This window comes from Phyllobates terribilis, unplaced genomic scaffold, assembly GCF_046119375.1.
Source record: "Phyllobates terribilis strain yellow unplaced genomic scaffold, ASM4611937v1 Scaffold_2__4_contigs__length_985480577, whole genome shotgun sequence".
In the NCBI taxonomy this organism is placed as follows: Eukaryota; Metazoa; Chordata; class Amphibia; order Anura; family Dendrobatidae; genus Phyllobates; species Phyllobates terribilis.
Window position 1 is genome coordinate 424,625,902 of NW_027362762.1, and position 19,167 is coordinate 424,645,068.

General features: G+C 42.3%; 1 protein-coding gene across 1 annotated transcript in view; it reads left to right on the forward strand.

Annotated features, from left to right (window-relative positions):
• MYBBP1A (MYB binding protein 1a) overlaps nt 1-12,998 on the forward strand; it is a 75,945-nt gene extending 62,947 nt beyond the window's left edge. The window contains exons 25-27 of the mRNA XM_073665185.1: nt 7,569-7,670; nt 10,799-10,923; nt 12,038-12,998. Of these exons, the coding sequence (XP_073521286.1) occupies nt 7,569-7,670; nt 10,799-10,923; nt 12,038-12,644 (834 nt within the window). The 3' untranslated portion in view covers nt 12,645-12,998. The remainder of the gene's footprint in view (nt 1-7,568; nt 7,671-10,798; nt 10,924-12,037) is intronic.
• The last annotated feature ends 6,169 nt before the right edge of the window (nt 12,999-19,167 follow it).

Consider the following 19,167-nt stretch of genomic DNA (forward strand, 5'->3'; position numbering starts at 1 on the left):
CACATGATGTTGCAGGGCAGGGACGGCTTGCCTGCTGAAATAAAAGCTTCTGGGCACGTTGTATTGTGGGACTGCCAATGCCATAAAGTTACGGAATGTGTCAGTCTCCACCAACCTGAATGATAGCATTTCAAGGGCCAGTAGTTTAGCAATGCCAGCATTCAGAGCCTGTGCTCGGGGGTGGTTTGCCGAGTATGGGCGCCTTTTCTCCCATGCCTGTGCTAACGATGGCTGTAGACTGGCCTGGGAGTGTGAGGATGACTGGGAAAGTGGTGCTGTGGGTGGAATTACACTGTGTCTCTGTACAACAGTGCCAGAGATTCTTCCATGGCGATCCTGTGAGGAAGCCGAACCAGCTGTGTGTGAGCTGGAGGAAGAGGCTACAACACGAGCTGAAGAGGTGGTAGGTGGCGCTGTAGGTTGGCCTAGGTCTTCAGTGTGTTTTTGTAACTCCACCACGTGCTTGGTCCGCACATGTTTCCACATATTTGTGGTATTGAGGTTGCTGACACTTTTCCCTCTTTTCACCTTCTGATTACACAGCTTGCATTTGACAAAGCAAATGTCATCTGCAACTGTGTCAAAAAAGGACCAGGCACTGCAAGTCTTGGGAGTGCCCGCTTTGGATTTTGGAAGAGCCATGCTCCTAATGGGTGCCGAAGTGGAGGCTACAGGCAACCAAGTCTGCCCCCTCCCTCTCCCTCCTTTTTGGGCCGTTCGGGGAATCTCTTCCTCAGAGCTGCTCCCACCACCTTCCTGTCCCTCACGCCATGATGGGTCAAGGACCTCATCTACACCACCCTCTTCAAACAACTGCTTCTCCTGGGTAGTCTCAACAGCACACTACGCACCAGAAAGTGGCACCTGAGTCTCCTCATCAGATGCGTACTGAGGTGTGCTGCTGACCATAGGCACTGGCCCACCCGCCTCTTCAGATTCAGAGAGACAAAACGGTTGCGCATCACTGCATACTACCTCTTCTTCAAATTCTCGAATTCTGCTTGGCTGGCCCCCTCTTTCCAAGCCAAGAGATTCAGAGAACAGAAGTAGAGATGGCTCCTGTCCAGGGCTCTCTGACTGCCTGGGCAATTTGGCAGGTGGTGAAGAGACAGATGGGTGCTCTTCAGTGCTCAGGACCTGAGAGGATCTGGAACTAATTGAAGTCGATGCGTTAGCTGCCATCCATCCGACAACGGCTTCAATTTGGTCCTCGCGCAGCAGTGGGGTACGGCTAGCTCCTACAAAGCTGCGCATAAAGGACTGTTCCCTGGTAAAACTGGGGGATGCTGAGTCACTGGTGCCCGCAGCAGGCACAGAATCCCCACGTCCTCTCCCTGCAGGCACAGAATCCTCACGTCCTCTCCCTGCAGAAACTCCACGCCCACGACCACATGCCTTACTCCCTGCCTTCTTCATCTTGGTAGACTGATCAAGATAGGCAGAAAAGTACTAAGGGCTTAGTGTGCTTATTCCTGAACAGCTGCTAACAGGTATAAGAAACACTAATTTTATAAAGTGTGGACTAGACTTTAATATGAGCTAATGTGGCCTACACAACTGTAAAGTGGAGTGTTTGGTGAACTTTATTTAGTTTTTTTTTGTCACAAAAAGACACTGGATGTGCCTAAAGATGTAATAACGATAGTATCACAAACTTTTTGTAGCTATTACAATGTAGGAAGGTAACCTACAATGCAATAGATGAGGCTGCAAAAAATAGGCTAATACTAATCTGGCTGGGGCTGCAGGGCCCAATGCTGCAGAAAGGCTCCTCTATCTACTCCTATATAGTGTGTTTGGAACCAATTTAGCTGAATACGGATGGAACCACCACACTAATAGGAGATATCAGGAAAAATTATGAATTGGCAATAAAGGACAATGTATGAGGCAGTGACACACACTGAGTGCACTACAACCAGACGTGGCTGAAGCACACACTACAGGGTGAGCTGCACTCACACACACAGACCTTGCAGACAGCGGTGAACAGTGCAGATGCAGAGCACTGTGCACTAGCGCTGCAAGACCAAAAAAATTTCTCTATCTACTCCTATATAGTGTGTTTGGAACCAATTTAGCTGAATACGGATGGAACCACCACACTAATAGGAGAAATCAGGAAAAATTATGAATTGGCAATAAAGGACAATGTATGAGGCAGTGACACACACTGAGTGCACTACAACCAGACGTGGTTGAAGCACACACTACAGGGTGAGCTGCACTCACACACACAGACCTTGCAGACAGCGGTGAACAGCACAGGTAACTGTGCACTAGCACTGCAAGGCACAGCTATTTAGAAAGTAGCTTGGGTAAAGCAGTATAGAGCAAATAGGTAGCTAAAACTGTCCCTCAGAACAACAGCGTCCTATCCCTAACTGAATTCACAGCAGAGTGAGCTCAAAATGGCGGCGGCTTTTATAGTGCATCATGACATCATTTCAGCAGCCAATCACAGCCATGCCATTAGTTAAGATGCCTACATGCCTAACAGGATGTGCCCACACTTCTTAGGATCCTCATTGGCTGAATAAAATGAAAATGGCTCATTGCATTATGGGAACTTCCGATTCCGGTATACGATATTGCAAAAGTATCGGAATTAAGTATCGGAATTCCGATACCGCGAATATCGGCCGATACCCGATATTTCAGTATCGGAATGCTCAACACTAAACATAACTTTTAATTCACGTTCTTAAAGTGAATGAACAGAAAAGATCCTAATATTAAAAACGCATATTGCCATGATGGGGGGAAGAAAACTATCAACTGAATGTATCCTGTGAATTTTGATAGGTTAATTGTGCTAAATGCTAGTTGCAACTAATTTTTGTGCTGTATATGACGCAGTTATATTAAGACCTATCCTCCTTTTTCATATAACTCTCCCTAGCTGATATATGCTGTTAAAATTGATCATTCAGAAAATCTACGCTGCCCTTTAAAGACATGGGTATCCGGAAAGATCTTCTGGATAGGAAGGCTGAGGAATAGCTAAGGCATACCTGGGAATCTTCGGCAGGAGCCCTGAAACCGGCTATCTTTGCGACCTGTACAGCCAAATCTATGATGATCTGGATGGAACAACCAGAGGGTCAATGTTTTGAGAGAAAAGATCTTTGCCATTGATGCAGGAAGCAGCGGCCTTCCTTGCAGATGCCTCAGCAGACTGAGTGAGGTTGGCGGCCAGGTCAGCGAGCCCTAATGGCTCAGATGTTGGCCGGGGGATGTCAATTCTAAATCCAAGTTGTTAAATTCCGTGTGATGGAGAGTATTTTTTTGGTCAGGTTCTGCATGACCTCCTGGACAAAGCTGGTGATGGAAAGAAGGTGTTTCCCATTTTGTCCATCCTTTCCTCCCCCCATCCATTCTTAAGGGGTGGGGGAGAAGTCTTCACAGTGACACCATTCTTCGGGTAGAGGGAAGGCTTTCCCTCTTCCTCCCTGCCCAGGCAAGAGTTTCATCCGATTCCTTGTTTTTAGATATAGTGGAATCAGGCCTGAGGTTGTAATTTTGGACTGTTCCTCTGCGAGCATTTGCAGTAAGGCTGGGTGCCCACGTAGCGTTTTTCAAGCGTTTATGCTGCGGAATTTCCGCAGCGTTAACGCTTGTGAAACGCTAGGTAATCCGCACTCCATGGTCCCCAAGGGGATTCCCCATGTTCTATGCACATGCTGCGGATTTTTCCGCAGCGTTTATGCTGCGTACAAAAATCCGCAGCATGTCATTTAATTTTGCGGTAGCGCAGCGGAACTCCCGCCATTGACTTGCATAGAAACCGCGACTGTACATGTCTACAAGCGGCTTCTATGCGTTTCTATGTGCGGATGGTACCCAGTTCTGGAGGAGAGGAGACTCTCATCCAGACCTGGGTACCATTGTACCTGTAAAAAAAGAATAAAATAACGAATAAAGTTTATATTCACCTGTCCGGCGTCTTCTCTCTGAATGCCGGCATCGCTTGAGGACCTGCGGTGACGTCAGTGTCATGTGACCGCAGGCCCTTCACCGCTCTGTCTCTCGCGATATGCCGGCAGCCGGGAACCAGACAGGAACGAGCGCTGCTGCACACACCGGGGCCTCGGGGGTGAGTATAGCTTTGTTTTCATTTTTACGGTTCACACTGTATAAATCCATGCTGTTTGCATGGATTTATACAGTGTGACCTAGTTGTCAAGCACTTTCAAAGTGATGCTATCGCCTGGAAAGCGCTTGTCAATCTGCATGCGGAAACGCATGTGAATCCGCATGTATTCTGCAGGAAAAACGCATGCACAATCTGCATGCGTTTTTTCTGCCAGGGAGATGCAGAAATGCTGCAGAAATTTTCTGCTTCATTTCTGCATCGTGGGCACATAGCCTAACACCCCCTGGAAATCTTGGGGGGGAAAGTTAGCCATGGAAGCAGAAGTTTTGAATTTAGTTCAGAAACAGGGTCTCATAGAGGTACCAGTGGAAGAGGGGAAAAAAGGGGATTCTATTCCCCCCCCCCCCCCCTTTTCTTGATAAAAGAAGCCAGATGGCACCTTCAGAATCATCATCAGTTTGAAAAATCTGAACAAGGGAGGAAAATTCCACACACGTGATGTTAGGAGGTCTTTTAATGAATTAAATTTCCTTAACGAAACAATGGAGGAGGAGACATTTGTTGTTTATTTTCTTTCAGGGCTCTATGAAAGACCTTAAAGTCTCGAGGGGTACCCTAGCTAGATGGATTAGGGAAGACATTTAGATTAGCCTACTCCTCTAGTGGTGTATCAGTCCCACAGAGTATAGAAGCTTACTCTACTCGGGCTGGCGAGACTTCTTGGGAAGAGAAGGCGGAGGTGTCTGTCAGCCAGATATGCGAGGTAGCAACGTGGTCCTCTCCTTCAACCGTCTGTAAGGACTATAGGCTTGATCTGACCTCCTCTACTGATCTATCCTTTGAGAGAAGGGTTCTACAAGCAATGGTCTCTCCCTAAGGTGGATTTGGCTTCTCTAAATCTCGTGTGGTGCTGTCATGGGGGAATTTACAAGATTACATAACTTACCGGTAATTGGATTTTCCAGAACCCATGACAGCATCCTCTGTCACTGGTATTGGTGTGCACTAATAAAAATTTAGGTGTGTAGTCTAGATGAGAGTGAAGTTATTTGTCTGGTGACGGTATGTACATATAACTGTCTTGGAGGTCTTCTCATGCTCTGTAACCCAACTGATGTGGGGTGGGGGCTTTTATTCAGTGGGACCCTGTCCTCGATGAGCGGATCCCCTCTCTCGTGTGGTGCTGTCATGGGTTCTGGACAGTCCCATTACTGGAAAGTAATTTAATCTTTTTTTGGTTTGTATGCTCTAATAAAGAATGTTTGGATAAGCTATCATTAAAAACCCTATTCTTAATATTGTACCTATGTTTAATTCGGCAGAGAATAGGTTGTAGTATTCTTCCATCATGTTGGTTTTCCACCCTAGCACCTGAGGGGTTAAATTAAACTATTGAGAACACTTGTTAGAGAACATAATTTTTGTTTCCAATGAAATCAAATCCTGACTCGGACTAATCAATGCATTTTTTAGAATTGTTTTAGATTTATATGTCAGTTTAAAATATTTTTTTCTGGTTAGTGTGCCTTTCCTGTTGAATGTGATTCAAGCTGTGTTCTTTATTGATTAACACGTGAAAAAATACGTCCCCTCCAACCCCTGTGGAGGGGGGGGGGGTGAATCCTGCTGTGCATAATACCTGAGGATGAATTGTTTTCCTCCAATCCCTGTGACATTGTTAGCATTGTCGGAGACCACTGCCGATCCTTCTCCTACACCCTACATTGTCATTAAGGAAAGTTAAGTGGTGCCAATTTTTTCTTCAAGTTGTGCATTTATTTTTTGTTCTTTGTGTGTTTGTGTATACAAGTTACCTAGCCTTTCTCTGTGTCCGCTCTGATGACATCAGATTTTTGAGATTCCTGCCCAACACATTATTCTTACAATTTACAAGGCAAGCACTTCCCTTTCATTGTGCTGCTTACGTGCCCACTGCAAGAAGTGTTGTCTGCTCAGCTCCCAGGTGTCTGATCGGAATGCAGAGAGGATATCCTTCACTGATCCAGAGCACATGCTTCACTGGGTGGTGGTGACATACTAAAGTGAGCTGAACACTAATTGAAAGTGGGTATCGAGAACGTTGAACACTTTTCCTGGCCCCTTGTAATAATGACTTGCTACATAGGCTGAACGAAGACGTGTGGTTGGCCATATCTTACAACCACTTTGCCCAATAGCTCTTTTTTCAAAAATTGTGAAAAATGTGGATCTGTACAAAATCAAAATCTGCCACCAGTTGAAAAATTTGCAGTTCATTCGGCAGTATGTAGATTTTTTTTTTTTGCGTGGAATGCATTGTAGACTACACCCTTTGCAATACATACTCAGAAATTCTCAACAAAATCCAACAATAGCACATGTAGATTTTATTGCGGAACTGCTGCAGACAAGCAGGAGAAAATCCGCATGAAATCTGCAACATCTGCATGTACCCTAAGGGTGTGTTCACACTGTTTTTTTTTTTTGTTTGTTTTTTTGGGAACGGAAACTCCCAATCCTGCTCCAAACAACAACTCTTCAAAGACTTAGATTCCATTCCAAAGACTTAATATGTACTTGCCTTATTGGGAACCTGTATAGAATCACTTGTGAGCCATAACCCGAATCTTTCCTCATTTTTTAGATCTGTCGATTTAATCAGTTTTTAACTCCTTTGTGACTGGGCAATTTAACATTTTTGCACTTTTTTTTTTCTTTTTCCTCTAGTAATAGCCATAATTTTTTATTTACCATTAAAACAGCCACATGAGTTCTTGCTTTTTGTTTAATTTTGGAGGACACCATTCATTTTTTTTTTTTCATAAAATATTATGTAAAATGGGTGGTGAAAAAAATTCACTGCTCTGAAATGGTGAAAAAAAATGCATTTCTGCCATTTTGAGTTTTTTTTTTTTTTTTGGTCTTCATTTTCCGATAAAAATGACATGGCAGCGTGCTTCTCTAGGTCAGTGCAACTACAGCAATACCAAATTTGAAAAACTTATTATAAACAACCCAAAAATCGTGATGCTGTTGTCTGAGACTTGTAACCTTTTCTTTTCTGCACCTGTTTAAGAGCTTGTTCTTTTTGCATTGGCATTTTTATAGGAACCACTTTGAGGTACATAAGACTTCTTTTTTTATATATATTTTGGTGGTGGTTGCAGTGACTGAAAAATTTTTGTCTTTTCAGTTTTTACTGTACAGGGCAATTTATTTTTTTTTTGCTTTAACTTTTACCATATGTTACAAAGAGCGTCTTTCATTAATCAGACAAGACCGGTATTACACAATCAACACATGTAAGCGGGGACAGTGTGATACCTAATTTCACCTATGGTGGTACTGAATTGAGATTGCATACGGTACCACCATAGGGGACTCTTTATAAATCTCACCATAGCAGATGACTACTTTTTAAGACATTACATATTTAATATATGATGCTATGGTCTTCACATTTTATTATAATGATGATGTCCTCTTTCTGCAGACATTACAGACCATGGGGGAGATTAAAGTTAAAGTTGACCAAGAGAAACTCATAAAATGCTTTGAGTTGCTGAATTTTCTTATTAAAATCATAACCCAACAGGTATGTATCAATGGTAGAAAACTGTGTTCCCCCCCCCCCTATAGAAATGACTGATCTGTCTTTTTGTTTTTGTTTTTCTCTGAAATCCCCCCCCACCACCACAAAAAATATCTATTTATGAATGTAAATTAGAAATAAGCATTTTCTGAACACTGACATGGCTATCTGCGTCTTCAAGCGGTTAAAGGTGCACTATGCTTATGTTTTGAAGTCTCGATTCCCAGGAAAACTGTCACCTATAAGTTAAAAGAAACGGTTCTCTGATTATAGTGAGCCACCGCCCGTATATAGCGAAGATACTAAAAACACTTATGAGCATCCTGTGCGTTTTCTATCTTTTCCTTTTTGGTATTAAAAGCTTTTTAGGCAGCTGTAAGCAGAAATGGGTTTCCCAGGAGAGTGGCTGTCCTGGTTTGATGCTTCTGCCCGCTCTCTGCTTGGTTAGTTCCTACTGCTTATCCTTGGCAGGCCTTTGAGAAGTCTGTGGCTGGTACTGAATTTTCTAACCAGACAGTATGAATAGAATTTAACTTTTGGAATCTCTAGTTCTGTGATATGGGGTAATATTTAACAACTTAAAAGGGTTGTCGGGTGAAAACAAGTTGTGACCGATCTGCAGGATAGGAAATAACTTGCCAATCAGTGAGTGTCCAACCGCTGGGATCCGCACTGATGGGCAGAATGGGGAATTTATATCCTCAACTGGACCCTTTTTTTAATGTTACAAAATGGAGCAGCAAGTCAGACATCTATTTGGCCATTTCCAGCAACCCCATAAAGACCAAACACTGCACTCGACAGTCCATAGGGAACAAATGGACCAGCAGTCAAACATGCACAATATCGCACCATTCTAACTGGGATGAATGTTCTCCGCTTTGCTAATCAGTGCAGGTCTCCGCAGTCGGACTCTAAGCAATCAACAAGTTATCCCACATCCTGATGATAGGTGATAACTTGTTTTCACCGGACAACCTCTTTAACCACTTAAGATTGGACCTATTTTCCAAGTACTTCCCGTAAATGGATGTACTTTTATGTCCACATGATAATGCAGACACAGCATCAGCACTATGGGAGTTTGGCTTAACTGACTGCAGAGTTCCTGCAGCAACATCCCATCCCTGGATGTTTAACCCTTTAGATGTCACTGTCAATAGCGATCTCTCATCCTATTGACCTTCCCCTAACCCCCAGTCAAATGATGACCAGGTTTGGTGGCCTTTTAGGCCCTTCCATAAGTAGGGTCTACCAGGCCTCCTATACATAAATATTTCAGGGTATTAGATGAGCGATCAAACTGGAACATGTTCAAGTCCCAAAGAGTGAGACTAAAAAAAAGTTAAGAAAAATTGTTGTTGCAAAAATATTATATAACAATTTTTCTTAACTTTTTTTTTTAGTGTGACTCTTTGGGATATATAGATAATGTTTTGCAAATAAAAAATATACATTTTTATGTTAAAAAATGAAAATGTGCACATGTTTTTTTGCTCTGTCCTTAACAACACACTCTAAAAAACTGTCACACTTTTTTTTAATTCTTTTATTCTTTACTGTGAATACCGTAAACACGTTTTTATTTTTCATTATTTTGCAACACAAAAAGTTGTAAATAAAAATGGTTTCAATGAAAACCAGCCGTCACTAATCTGTCAGCAGAAAACTTTCTAAATTATAGCTCTTAGAATAAGGTAGCGAATAAAACTAACTTTTTTTTTTTTTTTCTACAAAATAGGAAAACCTAAAAAGGTAGAGATCTGGTATGACTGTAATTGTACTGATCTGAAGAATAAAGTTGTCTTATCACTTTTACTGCACGTTGAACAGAGTGGGACAAAAAAAAATAATTTTTTTTCCTTGTCTCTCCTAAATACCAGAATAGAGCCGTCAAATTTTTTTTATTATATACCTCAAAATGGTCTGACTTTGTATGTCAAATGGCTTCACTTCGGAGCCGTGTCGTGTGCCCAAACAGTCGTATCCAGCCATTTGTGCGGTATTGGCGCCCTCATGAGACATTGCACAAGTTGTGTGGCTTAATGTCTCATGTTACCTTTGCGAAAATGGGAGATTTGGGGCTAAAGCAACATTTTCACAGGAGAAAAACCTAATACTTATTTTTCACTGCCCATTATTCTAAAATCATGTGAATCACAGGGCTTCAAAATGCTTCTCACACTCTTAGATTATTTCCTTGAGGGATGCAGTTTCTAAACTGGGGTCACTTGAGGGGATTTCTGCTGTTTGGACACTTCATGGACTCTGCGAATGTGAAATGGTGTCTGCAGTCTATTCCAATCAAATGGCATTAGTTCCTTTTCAAGCCCTACAGTACACCGAAACTGTTTCCAATCACATGGTGGGTGTTGGAGAAATTGCAAAACAAATGTGGGGTCCAATTTTGCCTTTTACCCTTGTGAAAATTAAAAATTTGGGGCGAAAGCAACATTTTAGATAATATAGGCCCCCTTCAAAGTCACTTCAAAAGTGAAGTGATCCTTAAAAAGCATTTTTTTTTTAATTTTTATTGAAAATAAAAAGAAGGATTAAAAGTTAAACAGTTTAACCAAAGAAAAGTTGTTTAAAAAAAAGTAAAGTAAATGCAGTAAATCTTTTTTTGTGAGATATGATTCTGGTTAAAGGGCATACAAATTCAGTTTTGTCAAGTTTAGATATTTTCATAAATGCAAATAATCATCCTAAATTTACCACTAACAAAGTACGATGTTAGTGTAAAGAACAATCTCAGTATCGCTGGGACAAGTAGAAGCGTTCTACCGTTATTTACCACATGTGACACATGTCAGATTCTAAAATGTTGACTTGGCTAAATACAAGTCATTAACTTATCCAAACTTGTTTTTCTGTTCTTCTGTATGGGCTGTATTAAAGTCTGCAATATATTGATGGTGTGTGTGCTCATATAAAATATTGAGGCGGTTTACCATATCCACAAGGTTTGAGCACTGTGTGTGGGAAAACTAATGAACTGCAGCTAGGAGTAAATTGTATGGTTTATTGAAAAATTTAGTCAAATGGCTGTAATATTTATTATAACTTGTTAATCTTTTCTCTTGTAACTGGCACTGTCTACAATCTCATAAATGAATGTCACTACCTTACAGAAAATGGATATTGGTCTCAAAGAGCTCCCGACAGTCCTCCAGACATTAAGCCAGAAAGAGGGATTTGGGAAATCCGTGCGACTAGAGGATATGTACTGGAATGTCATGAAGTTACTAGGATTTACGTATGTTTTTTTTTTTTTTTCTTATCTGTATTAAAGGGAATCTGTCAGCAGGCTTTTGCTATTTAATCTGAGAACCGCATAATGTAGCCAAGCCACTGAGAGCCTGATTACAGGGATGTGTCAGTTGTTTGCTGTAGTTTCAATACAATCAGTATTTTATCATCAGGAGATTAACACTACAGGACTACGTCTCATGTACTAGGCAGGTCTGTGTAACCCCACCCTCACCACTGAGTAGCAGGTTGCTCACAATGCACCGTGTACACTGGAAGCTGCCAGTCAGGGTATGGGTGGATTATACACCGAGCAGAAAATTTAGCTCTGCTACATCAGACAAACAGGGATTCTATGAAAACTACACTAAGCAGCCCAGTAAGTGATGATTATATAGGTTGAAAAAAGACCCATCAAGCTCACCCTTCTCCACCAATTATATATTATTTGTCACTAAATTATCTATAACCCACAATGCCATTTTTGCTGAGGAAATCATCCAGCCCTTTTTGGAAAGCTGTTACAATGTAGTAAAGAACCCTTTCCTGTTTAGGTGCCGGAATCACCTTTCCTCCACCTGTAATGAATGTCCGCTGTGGTCTTAGGAAGGAATAAATCATGTACCCAGTCGTTTATATTGACCACACATGTATTTATACATTGCTGGAATCACTCTTGCCCTTATGGTGTTTTCAGATTATATAGCAAATAAAACTGCTGACAGATTCTCTTTAAAATTTATTTATTTTTTGTCTTTACAAGTATGGCTTGTGTTGTAAGGAGCTCTGTTAAACACCTTTTACATTCTTAATTGTTCTTGTTCATCTAATATTCAAAAAAAAAAATGAAGCGCACTTGTCTCGGTAAATAACATACCCTAGTGGATTGTTGTTGTTTTTTTTGTAGACTGTTCCCCTACAGTCCTATAATTGTTAATAAGCCATGTATAGCGTGATCTTGCAGTCATGTATTGCTTACTTCTACTGCCCTCTTTTTGTACTGGTAGCAGAATGGCCATCCCAGGGTAAAATCTTACTTTTTCTAAAGGAGAATGTGGAGACAGTCTAACATGGTTTGTTCATTGTATATGAAAATAATTGTTTTTTTTATTTGATTCTAGACGTCCAAAAAAAGAAAAGACAAAAGTTGTCCCTGAAGTTGCTCCAGAAATGCAAAATAACACTTCGAAGAAAAAAGGCTTCTTACCCGAAACCAAGAAACGTAAGAATAGGAAGAAGGCCACACCTGCTGAAGAGCAGAAAGTGAGTGGTGGAGAAGACAAAATGGAGGTCTCAGGGCAGCAAGGAAGTACTAGATCGAAGAAAAAAAAGAACAAGAAGAAACGGAAATTAGAACATCAGGAAGGTGGAGCTCAGGAGAACTCTACAGGTGCTCCAACAAGTAAGAAAGCCAAACTTGGCTCAGAAGGCCAGGGCAAAAGCGGGGAACCTGCAGCACCAGAGAAGACAAAGAAGAAAAAGTTAAAGCAAAAGAAAGGTGTAGTCCAGGAGAACCCTAAAGAGGCTCCAACAAGTAAGAAAGCCAAACTTAATTCAGAAGTCAAAGGCAAGATTGAGGACCCTGCAACACTGGAGAAAGCTAAGAAGAAAAAGAAGTTCAGACAACAGGGAGGTAAAGCTCAGGAGATCTTAGCAGGCGCTCTAACAAATAAGAAAAAACAACCTAATGCAGAAGGCAAGAAGGGAAAGGGCTTAGTACAAAGCTAAGGTCCTTCCCACTGCTCTGCGTGCACTCGACGAGCAGACGTTCATTCAGATCTTGTACAATATTATGTGTTTGTTTTTAAAACGCTGACTTATAAAACACAGAGATTGAACAAGGAGAGCGTTCGTCCAGTATTTGGCAGCTGTGCATCCTGAAGATGCTGATGGTTACCAAGAGATCCTGGGAATGGATGAGGCTGAAGGCAGTGAGCCGGCTTCCAGTTTGTTAATAATCTGAGCCTCATCAAAAATGTCATACTATACAAGAATCAGACTGTATTTTTACAATGAATGTTTAATACTTTATTTTTTATGTTTTAAATTCAGACATTTCACCTTAAAGATTTCTTAACGATAGAGGTGTCCAATGTTGGTCTTTCATTTAGTGTCAGTGTGAAGTAGAAATTTTACGTCCAGTTTTTTTTACAATACAATACATCTGGGAAAACGAGTATTAACCGTGGCTCCTTGGGCATGCCATGAAGCCTTGGTAGCTGTCAGTAATCTTATTCACCATTTGATCTTTTGCTGTGCTTCAGCTTGATATTATGTGTTTTTTTTCTGGCTTTTCAGCTGTTATAAATACCTGGAGGCATGAGCTTATGAGTGCATTTTTTCTCATATGTAGCAATATCAAAATAATTTTGAGGAGCAACCTGGTCTTTGTGTATGAAAAATAAGGAAATGGTTATCTGTGGCTTCATTTTTTTATTTTATACAAGATGTTCAAGTAGCTTTATAATTATGCCATTTTTAGTTGTTGTGTGTTTTTTTTTTTTTTTTTTTTTTGAGACCATGGTGCAGAAGCCAATGGCATTGATGTTTTGCACACTCGTGATCCTGATTTGAGATGTCAGTCCCAATGTGTCCTGTTTGAAGGCTTTCACTTTGTCTTCTATGAAACCTGCTATCAACAGTAATGTGCAGTTCCACACATGCTCAGTAACCAGTTATACTTCTTCCCATTGCAAACACTTGAACCACAGCTGTCTTTTATATAGCATTCAAACCCATTAAGCATGTGCAGAAGCTCTGAGCAAGTCGTGGGAGAGAGGTACAGAACTGACATGCTCTATAATGTTCCATAAAGAGAAATAAAGTTTTACCATCATACTAACTCAGTTACAGCCCACAACCAGACAGAGCAGATGTAAACTTAGTTGTGTGCTCCAGAAGCTGATTATGATACAACATTTTTTTTTTCTTTGCTTAAGAAACCTGTTTCTATGTCAAGTGCCCCCGACTAATTCAAGACTGATATATTACTATATTTAATGACACCTAAATAAATTTTCCTTCTAGTGGCAACTGTAGGCAGTCAGGATATGTCCTCTCCCACTAATTTGTGCCCTCTTTAAAAATAATAAAGAATTGTCTGACCTGGTGTAAAAACACCAACATTTTTTAGCCAACTGCAAATTTCGTGACTTTTTTTTTTTTTTTTACCCAGATCTCTGGCACAGGCTAAGGAGTCTGCACCTTTGTCAGGCTAAGGAGTCTGCACCTTTGTATACAATTATACAAAGGGAGTGGGGAGATGGGAAAGGATATAATGAAGAGGCACATGCTCAACCACAATGCATGATCCAATCTGCTTCAACAGCTAATTTTTCCTTTCAGGTCCCACTTACCAATATACTTACTGATATACTGGACCAAATATTCAGAAAATAAATGTATACTTTTACTTAAGCATTAAAGGTTCACTGGCTCTCTTTCTAAGCCTTGACAGCAGGTACCAGTAGGGCCGCCGATCTAGGAAAGCTTGTGTTTAAGGTACAAATGTGTCTGTTAGACCTTTGCCGACAAAAGATAGCAGAATGGCAGTGCTACATAAGGAAAGTCTAGTCACTTCGCTAGCCTTAAGTTACTGTGATATGGAAAACTCAAGAAATCCAGCAGGTATGCATGTTTTTCATCTTGTTATTCATAGTAGCTTAAGCATTGCTGTTTATTCATTCACGCCATGACACTAGATGGGGAAAAAAAAAAAAATGTTGACTCCCACTGGTTGGCTATTCCCTCTCCTCAGGCAGCTCTGCTTTAGCCCAGTGTTTTGTTGGAGGCAGATGCGACCTGTATCATGTCATCTGCACATTTTTTCAGTTTCAGATTTTTTTTCCTGTTTTTACGGTTCTTTCCTAGGTTGGCTTGGTTGTAACCTTAGGTTACCATCCAGGGAGGACACACCATGCACTCCACCGTAGTAGTGTACCTCTCTGCGGATGCCAATTACTGCCGGTCACCTATCCCCTATGGCTCTTACAGCAGCACACAGTGCCAGTGTCCTCATAAATATGAGGGAGGGGCGACTGAGTGTCTGCCGACATCGGAAGAGTGAATATAATCCTTCCCTGTATGTGATGGGTGAGTATAGCCACCTCCCCCGTATCTCCACATCTTAACTCCCATGGTGACATTATATCACTGACCCGTTGTTTAATGTCTTTTTTTTTTGTTACGCCATTTCGGGGTTTTCCGGCCGTGAAGCAATAATCTGGGGTATCCCCTGGCTCTCTCTACCCATCCCCAGTGTTTTTTTTTTTCCTGGCCTCTCGTGCCCCCATCTGCTCCAAGGGGTGTACTGTCGGCGGGAGGCCTGATTATTCGAGGACATGGCTTCACTTGTGACTAGGCTGCAACTTTCTTCTCATCCTCAGTGACCTTGTCCCCCTCATGTCCCTCCTACCTTATTCAGGGAGTATCTGAGAGCAGGAATTTTTATGCTAATCGGCGCTTTTCACACTTTGTTTTTTTTTCCCGGGCTTACCTCCTTCCCCAAACTGGCTTCATTTCTCATGAAGACTCCTCTGCTGCCATTCCAAGCTCCTGGTGATCCTGCACTGCAGCAGCATCCAGCCAGCAACTCCTGCCACCTTAATGCCACCAGCAGCATGTGGACCTGTGGCTTAGGACTCCTGTTGCTTCCTGGGCACGTTATGGACCCCTGGCCCTTATTTTGCTTTTTCCCTAGGCGTCATGTCCTCTTCACGGACTTTTTATGAATGCCACGGCAACCTCCCCGTGACATTGGTCACCTATTTCAAATGTTTGCGCTGTGATAAAAGCATACCATGCTGTCAGCTGGACGGTCTTTGCACCTTGTGCCTTATCCCCCTGTCTTTTGAGGGCCCCTGTAAGAAACAGAGCACCTCACCGAATCACTCCTGGGATAGAGCCACAGTGGATGACACTGCCTCTCCTCCTACCCAGTCTGAGTCTCCAGGGGCCACTGAGTCCAAGCAGGATTCTGAGCTGGTTTCAGTCATGCAATACTATAGTTCAGCGGTGATCAACTCCCTCCAGGTTAAGTAAGAGTCAGTCGCCACTTCCTTGGGAGCAGTTTTCTTTCCACTGGCACCATCGACAACCGGTCTCTTCCTAACCTTGAAGACTTCGAGCTTCTGACTAAAGAATAGAAGCTCCCGAATAGGCGCTTAAAGGAAACCGGTCATGTAAAAAATAAACGTAACCTGCAGTTATGGGGATAATCTGCAGGTTAATAGCATTCTGAATCTGCTCAGTGACTGCAGTGAGAGCCCTGCTGCCAGGAGGAAATTAACTTTATTCCTATAAGTTTTTCCAGCAGCAGGCTCCTCCTTACATCCTTCCTTTGCAGTGCCTTGGGTCTGCAAGGGGGTCCTCAAGAACCTTCTCAATCTCTCTTCTCTATTATTATTCACCTCAAAATTCATCTGAGGCTTCCCTCTCAGCACAATTGGAAACCCATGCCACAGCCAAGTTTGTAGTCGTTTATTGTTCCATTTTGCTCAGATCCTGGTCGGCTGACCTGGTGTCCAAAAATAACTTTATAAGGCTTCCCTTCTCTGGAGACAGGCTCTTTGGTAAGTGTCTAGATGACATAATCAAGGATGCTACTGGGGACAAGAGTGCTCTGCCTCCCCAGAATTGTAGACTTTCTTAACCCTTTAGGTGCTTAGGTTTTGTTCCTTTTGCAAATCTTCGTTCGGTGACAAGAAGTCTGCCTGATCCTCCAGGTTACAAAATTGAATTTGCCTTCCGGCTCCCAGACAGGTTCTTTCTTTTAGCTCCTTCACTGACTTAAACTCGTGCGTCCGCTTTCTTCCAAGCCATCAACGCACTTCAGCTTCAAGGAGTCATGGTACCAGTTTCCAGACGTGGAACGGTTCCAAGGGTACTGTTCGCACCTGTTCTTGGTACCAAAAAAGGATGGTCTGGTCAGACCAACCCTGGATCTGAAGAGTCTCAAGTTTGCGCAGATGTGAAGATTGTACATGGAGTTTCTGTAGTCTATTGTTGCATTGCTGGAGTTGGGAGAATTTCTTAAGTGGACATATGAGATGGGTATCTTCACATCTCCTTTGTGGAGTCCCACCGTTTTCTTTGCGGTCACTTCTCTTCATTTCCAGTTTGCTGTTCTACCCTTTGGACTAGGAACAGCATCCAGAGTCTTCACCGAGGTTCTCTTACATGCCAGATGGGTGGCTGTCATCCCGTATCCCGACTGTTTTAATGAACACCCGATCCAAGGAGGAAATCTTCTCTAGCCTACAGATTACCTCGAGTCCCTTGAAGTCTTTTGGTTGAATTAATAAATGATTGAATTGGCATTGTCTGACACTACCTGAGCACTTGGAATTTCTGGGCATGGTGGTTGTGTGTTTTTCACACTGTACAACCTCTCCTTTAATCTGTAGTGGCTCATTTGCAGATGGAGTCTGTGTTCCTTCTGTTTTCGCATGTTTTCTAGGCAGGATTGTTTCACACCTGGCCACTACAGTGTTTCATCTTGTACTTTTGGAACAAGTCAGCACCCTGGATTGACGCATCTGTTTCCCAGTTAACCGCCATGATTTTTGGCATATCCTTACTCTTCAATAGTCGGTGCTGACAACCAAGGCCAATTTCTTTGGCTGGGGAGTGTTTTTTTTTTTTTTTTTTTAAACATCACTCTCTCCGGGACCTGGAGGAATCCCGCCTCCCAAGTCAGCCCAGTTGGAACGGAGGGCCATCTTTCTGGCTCTATCCTGCTGATCCTCCCTTTTGAAAGACCATCTGCTTCAAGTACAGACAGACAACTCCAACCCCGGTTGACAACCTGAGTCATCGGGAAAACAAGGATCCCCTCAGCCAATTAAGCCACCAGAATTCTTCAGTGGGCAGAGCAGCAGGTGCCAGTGCTCTCCGCAGTCCACATTCCCAGCGTAGAATACTGGGCCATGGATTTTCTCAGTCAACAAGCTGTCTATAGGCTTCTGGGAGGAGAGCTTACGCCTCCGGATCCAGATTTGCTTTTGCTGGGGCACCCCTGATGTGGACCTTTTTTGCCTTTCATCTCAATCACAAGATCCTAACCTATTTCATTCAGTCCTGGCACCCAAACACCTTTTGTTCTAGACACTCTAGTCACTCCATGGGCTGAGTTCTCTCTTCCTTTCCTTGCTTCTTATACCCCTTGTTCTCTATCGTGTCAAAGCAGAAAGTATTTCAGCAATGCTCATAGTTCTGGATTGGCCTTGCCAGGCATGGTACTGCAACCTTACGCAGCTGGTCATGGACGCATCTTGACCCCTTGCCTCTCATCCAGGCCTTTCACAAGGACCCTATTCCACCACACTTTCTCAGCGTGGCTGTTGAAGCTGAGGCTCTGAGATCAAATGGTCTGTCAGACCATATTGTTCAGACTATACGGAAGGCTCGCAGTCTGCCTTTACCATCATAACTGGAGATATTACTTTTTTTTTGGTGTGAACAGTGAGACTTGCATTTCATGTTTTTTTTTTTACCTTTCCCAGGATTCTTTTTTTTTTTTTTTTTTTTTTTTTTCTCAGTCTGGACGAAGACCTCAGACTTGCCTACTTGAAGCTGCTGGTTTCTACTCGTCTATTCTGTCAGCACACACTGGCCTCTCATACACAGGTTTTTTTAATAAGTTTAATCATTTTTTTTTTATTTATAGAGCGCCAACTTATTCCACAGCACTTTACAATTAAGTAGGGACATGTACAGACAATAAAAACAATACAATGTATCACATTTCAACAGTTACACGAGGAGTGAAGGCCCTGCTCTCAAGCTTACAATATATATGGAAATAGCGGGACACAATAAGTAGAACATGGTCTTCAGCCAGTATCTAAGTGCAGTTACAATGTGCTATTGCGTGCATAGAGGATGTGGAGACAGATGAAGAGGCAAGAGCAGATTAAGATTAACATTTAGGAGGGAACAGAGGAGAGTTGGGTTAGTGAGTTGAGGTGATAGGCTTGTCTAGACAGATGTGTTTTTAAAGCACGTTTGAAGACATGGGGGCTAGATATTAGTCGGATTGTTTGGGGCAGTGCATTCCAGAAAACTGGCGCGGCACGAGAGAAGTCTTGGAGACTGAGCTGTGAGGTTCGGATTAAGAAGGATGTTAGTCTTAGTTGCAGAATGGAGGGCTCGGGAGGGGTGATAGACAGACAGAAATGATGGATGAGATATAGGGCTGTGCAGAACTATGGAGAGCATTGTGGGTAAGAGAGATGATTTTGTATTGTATTCT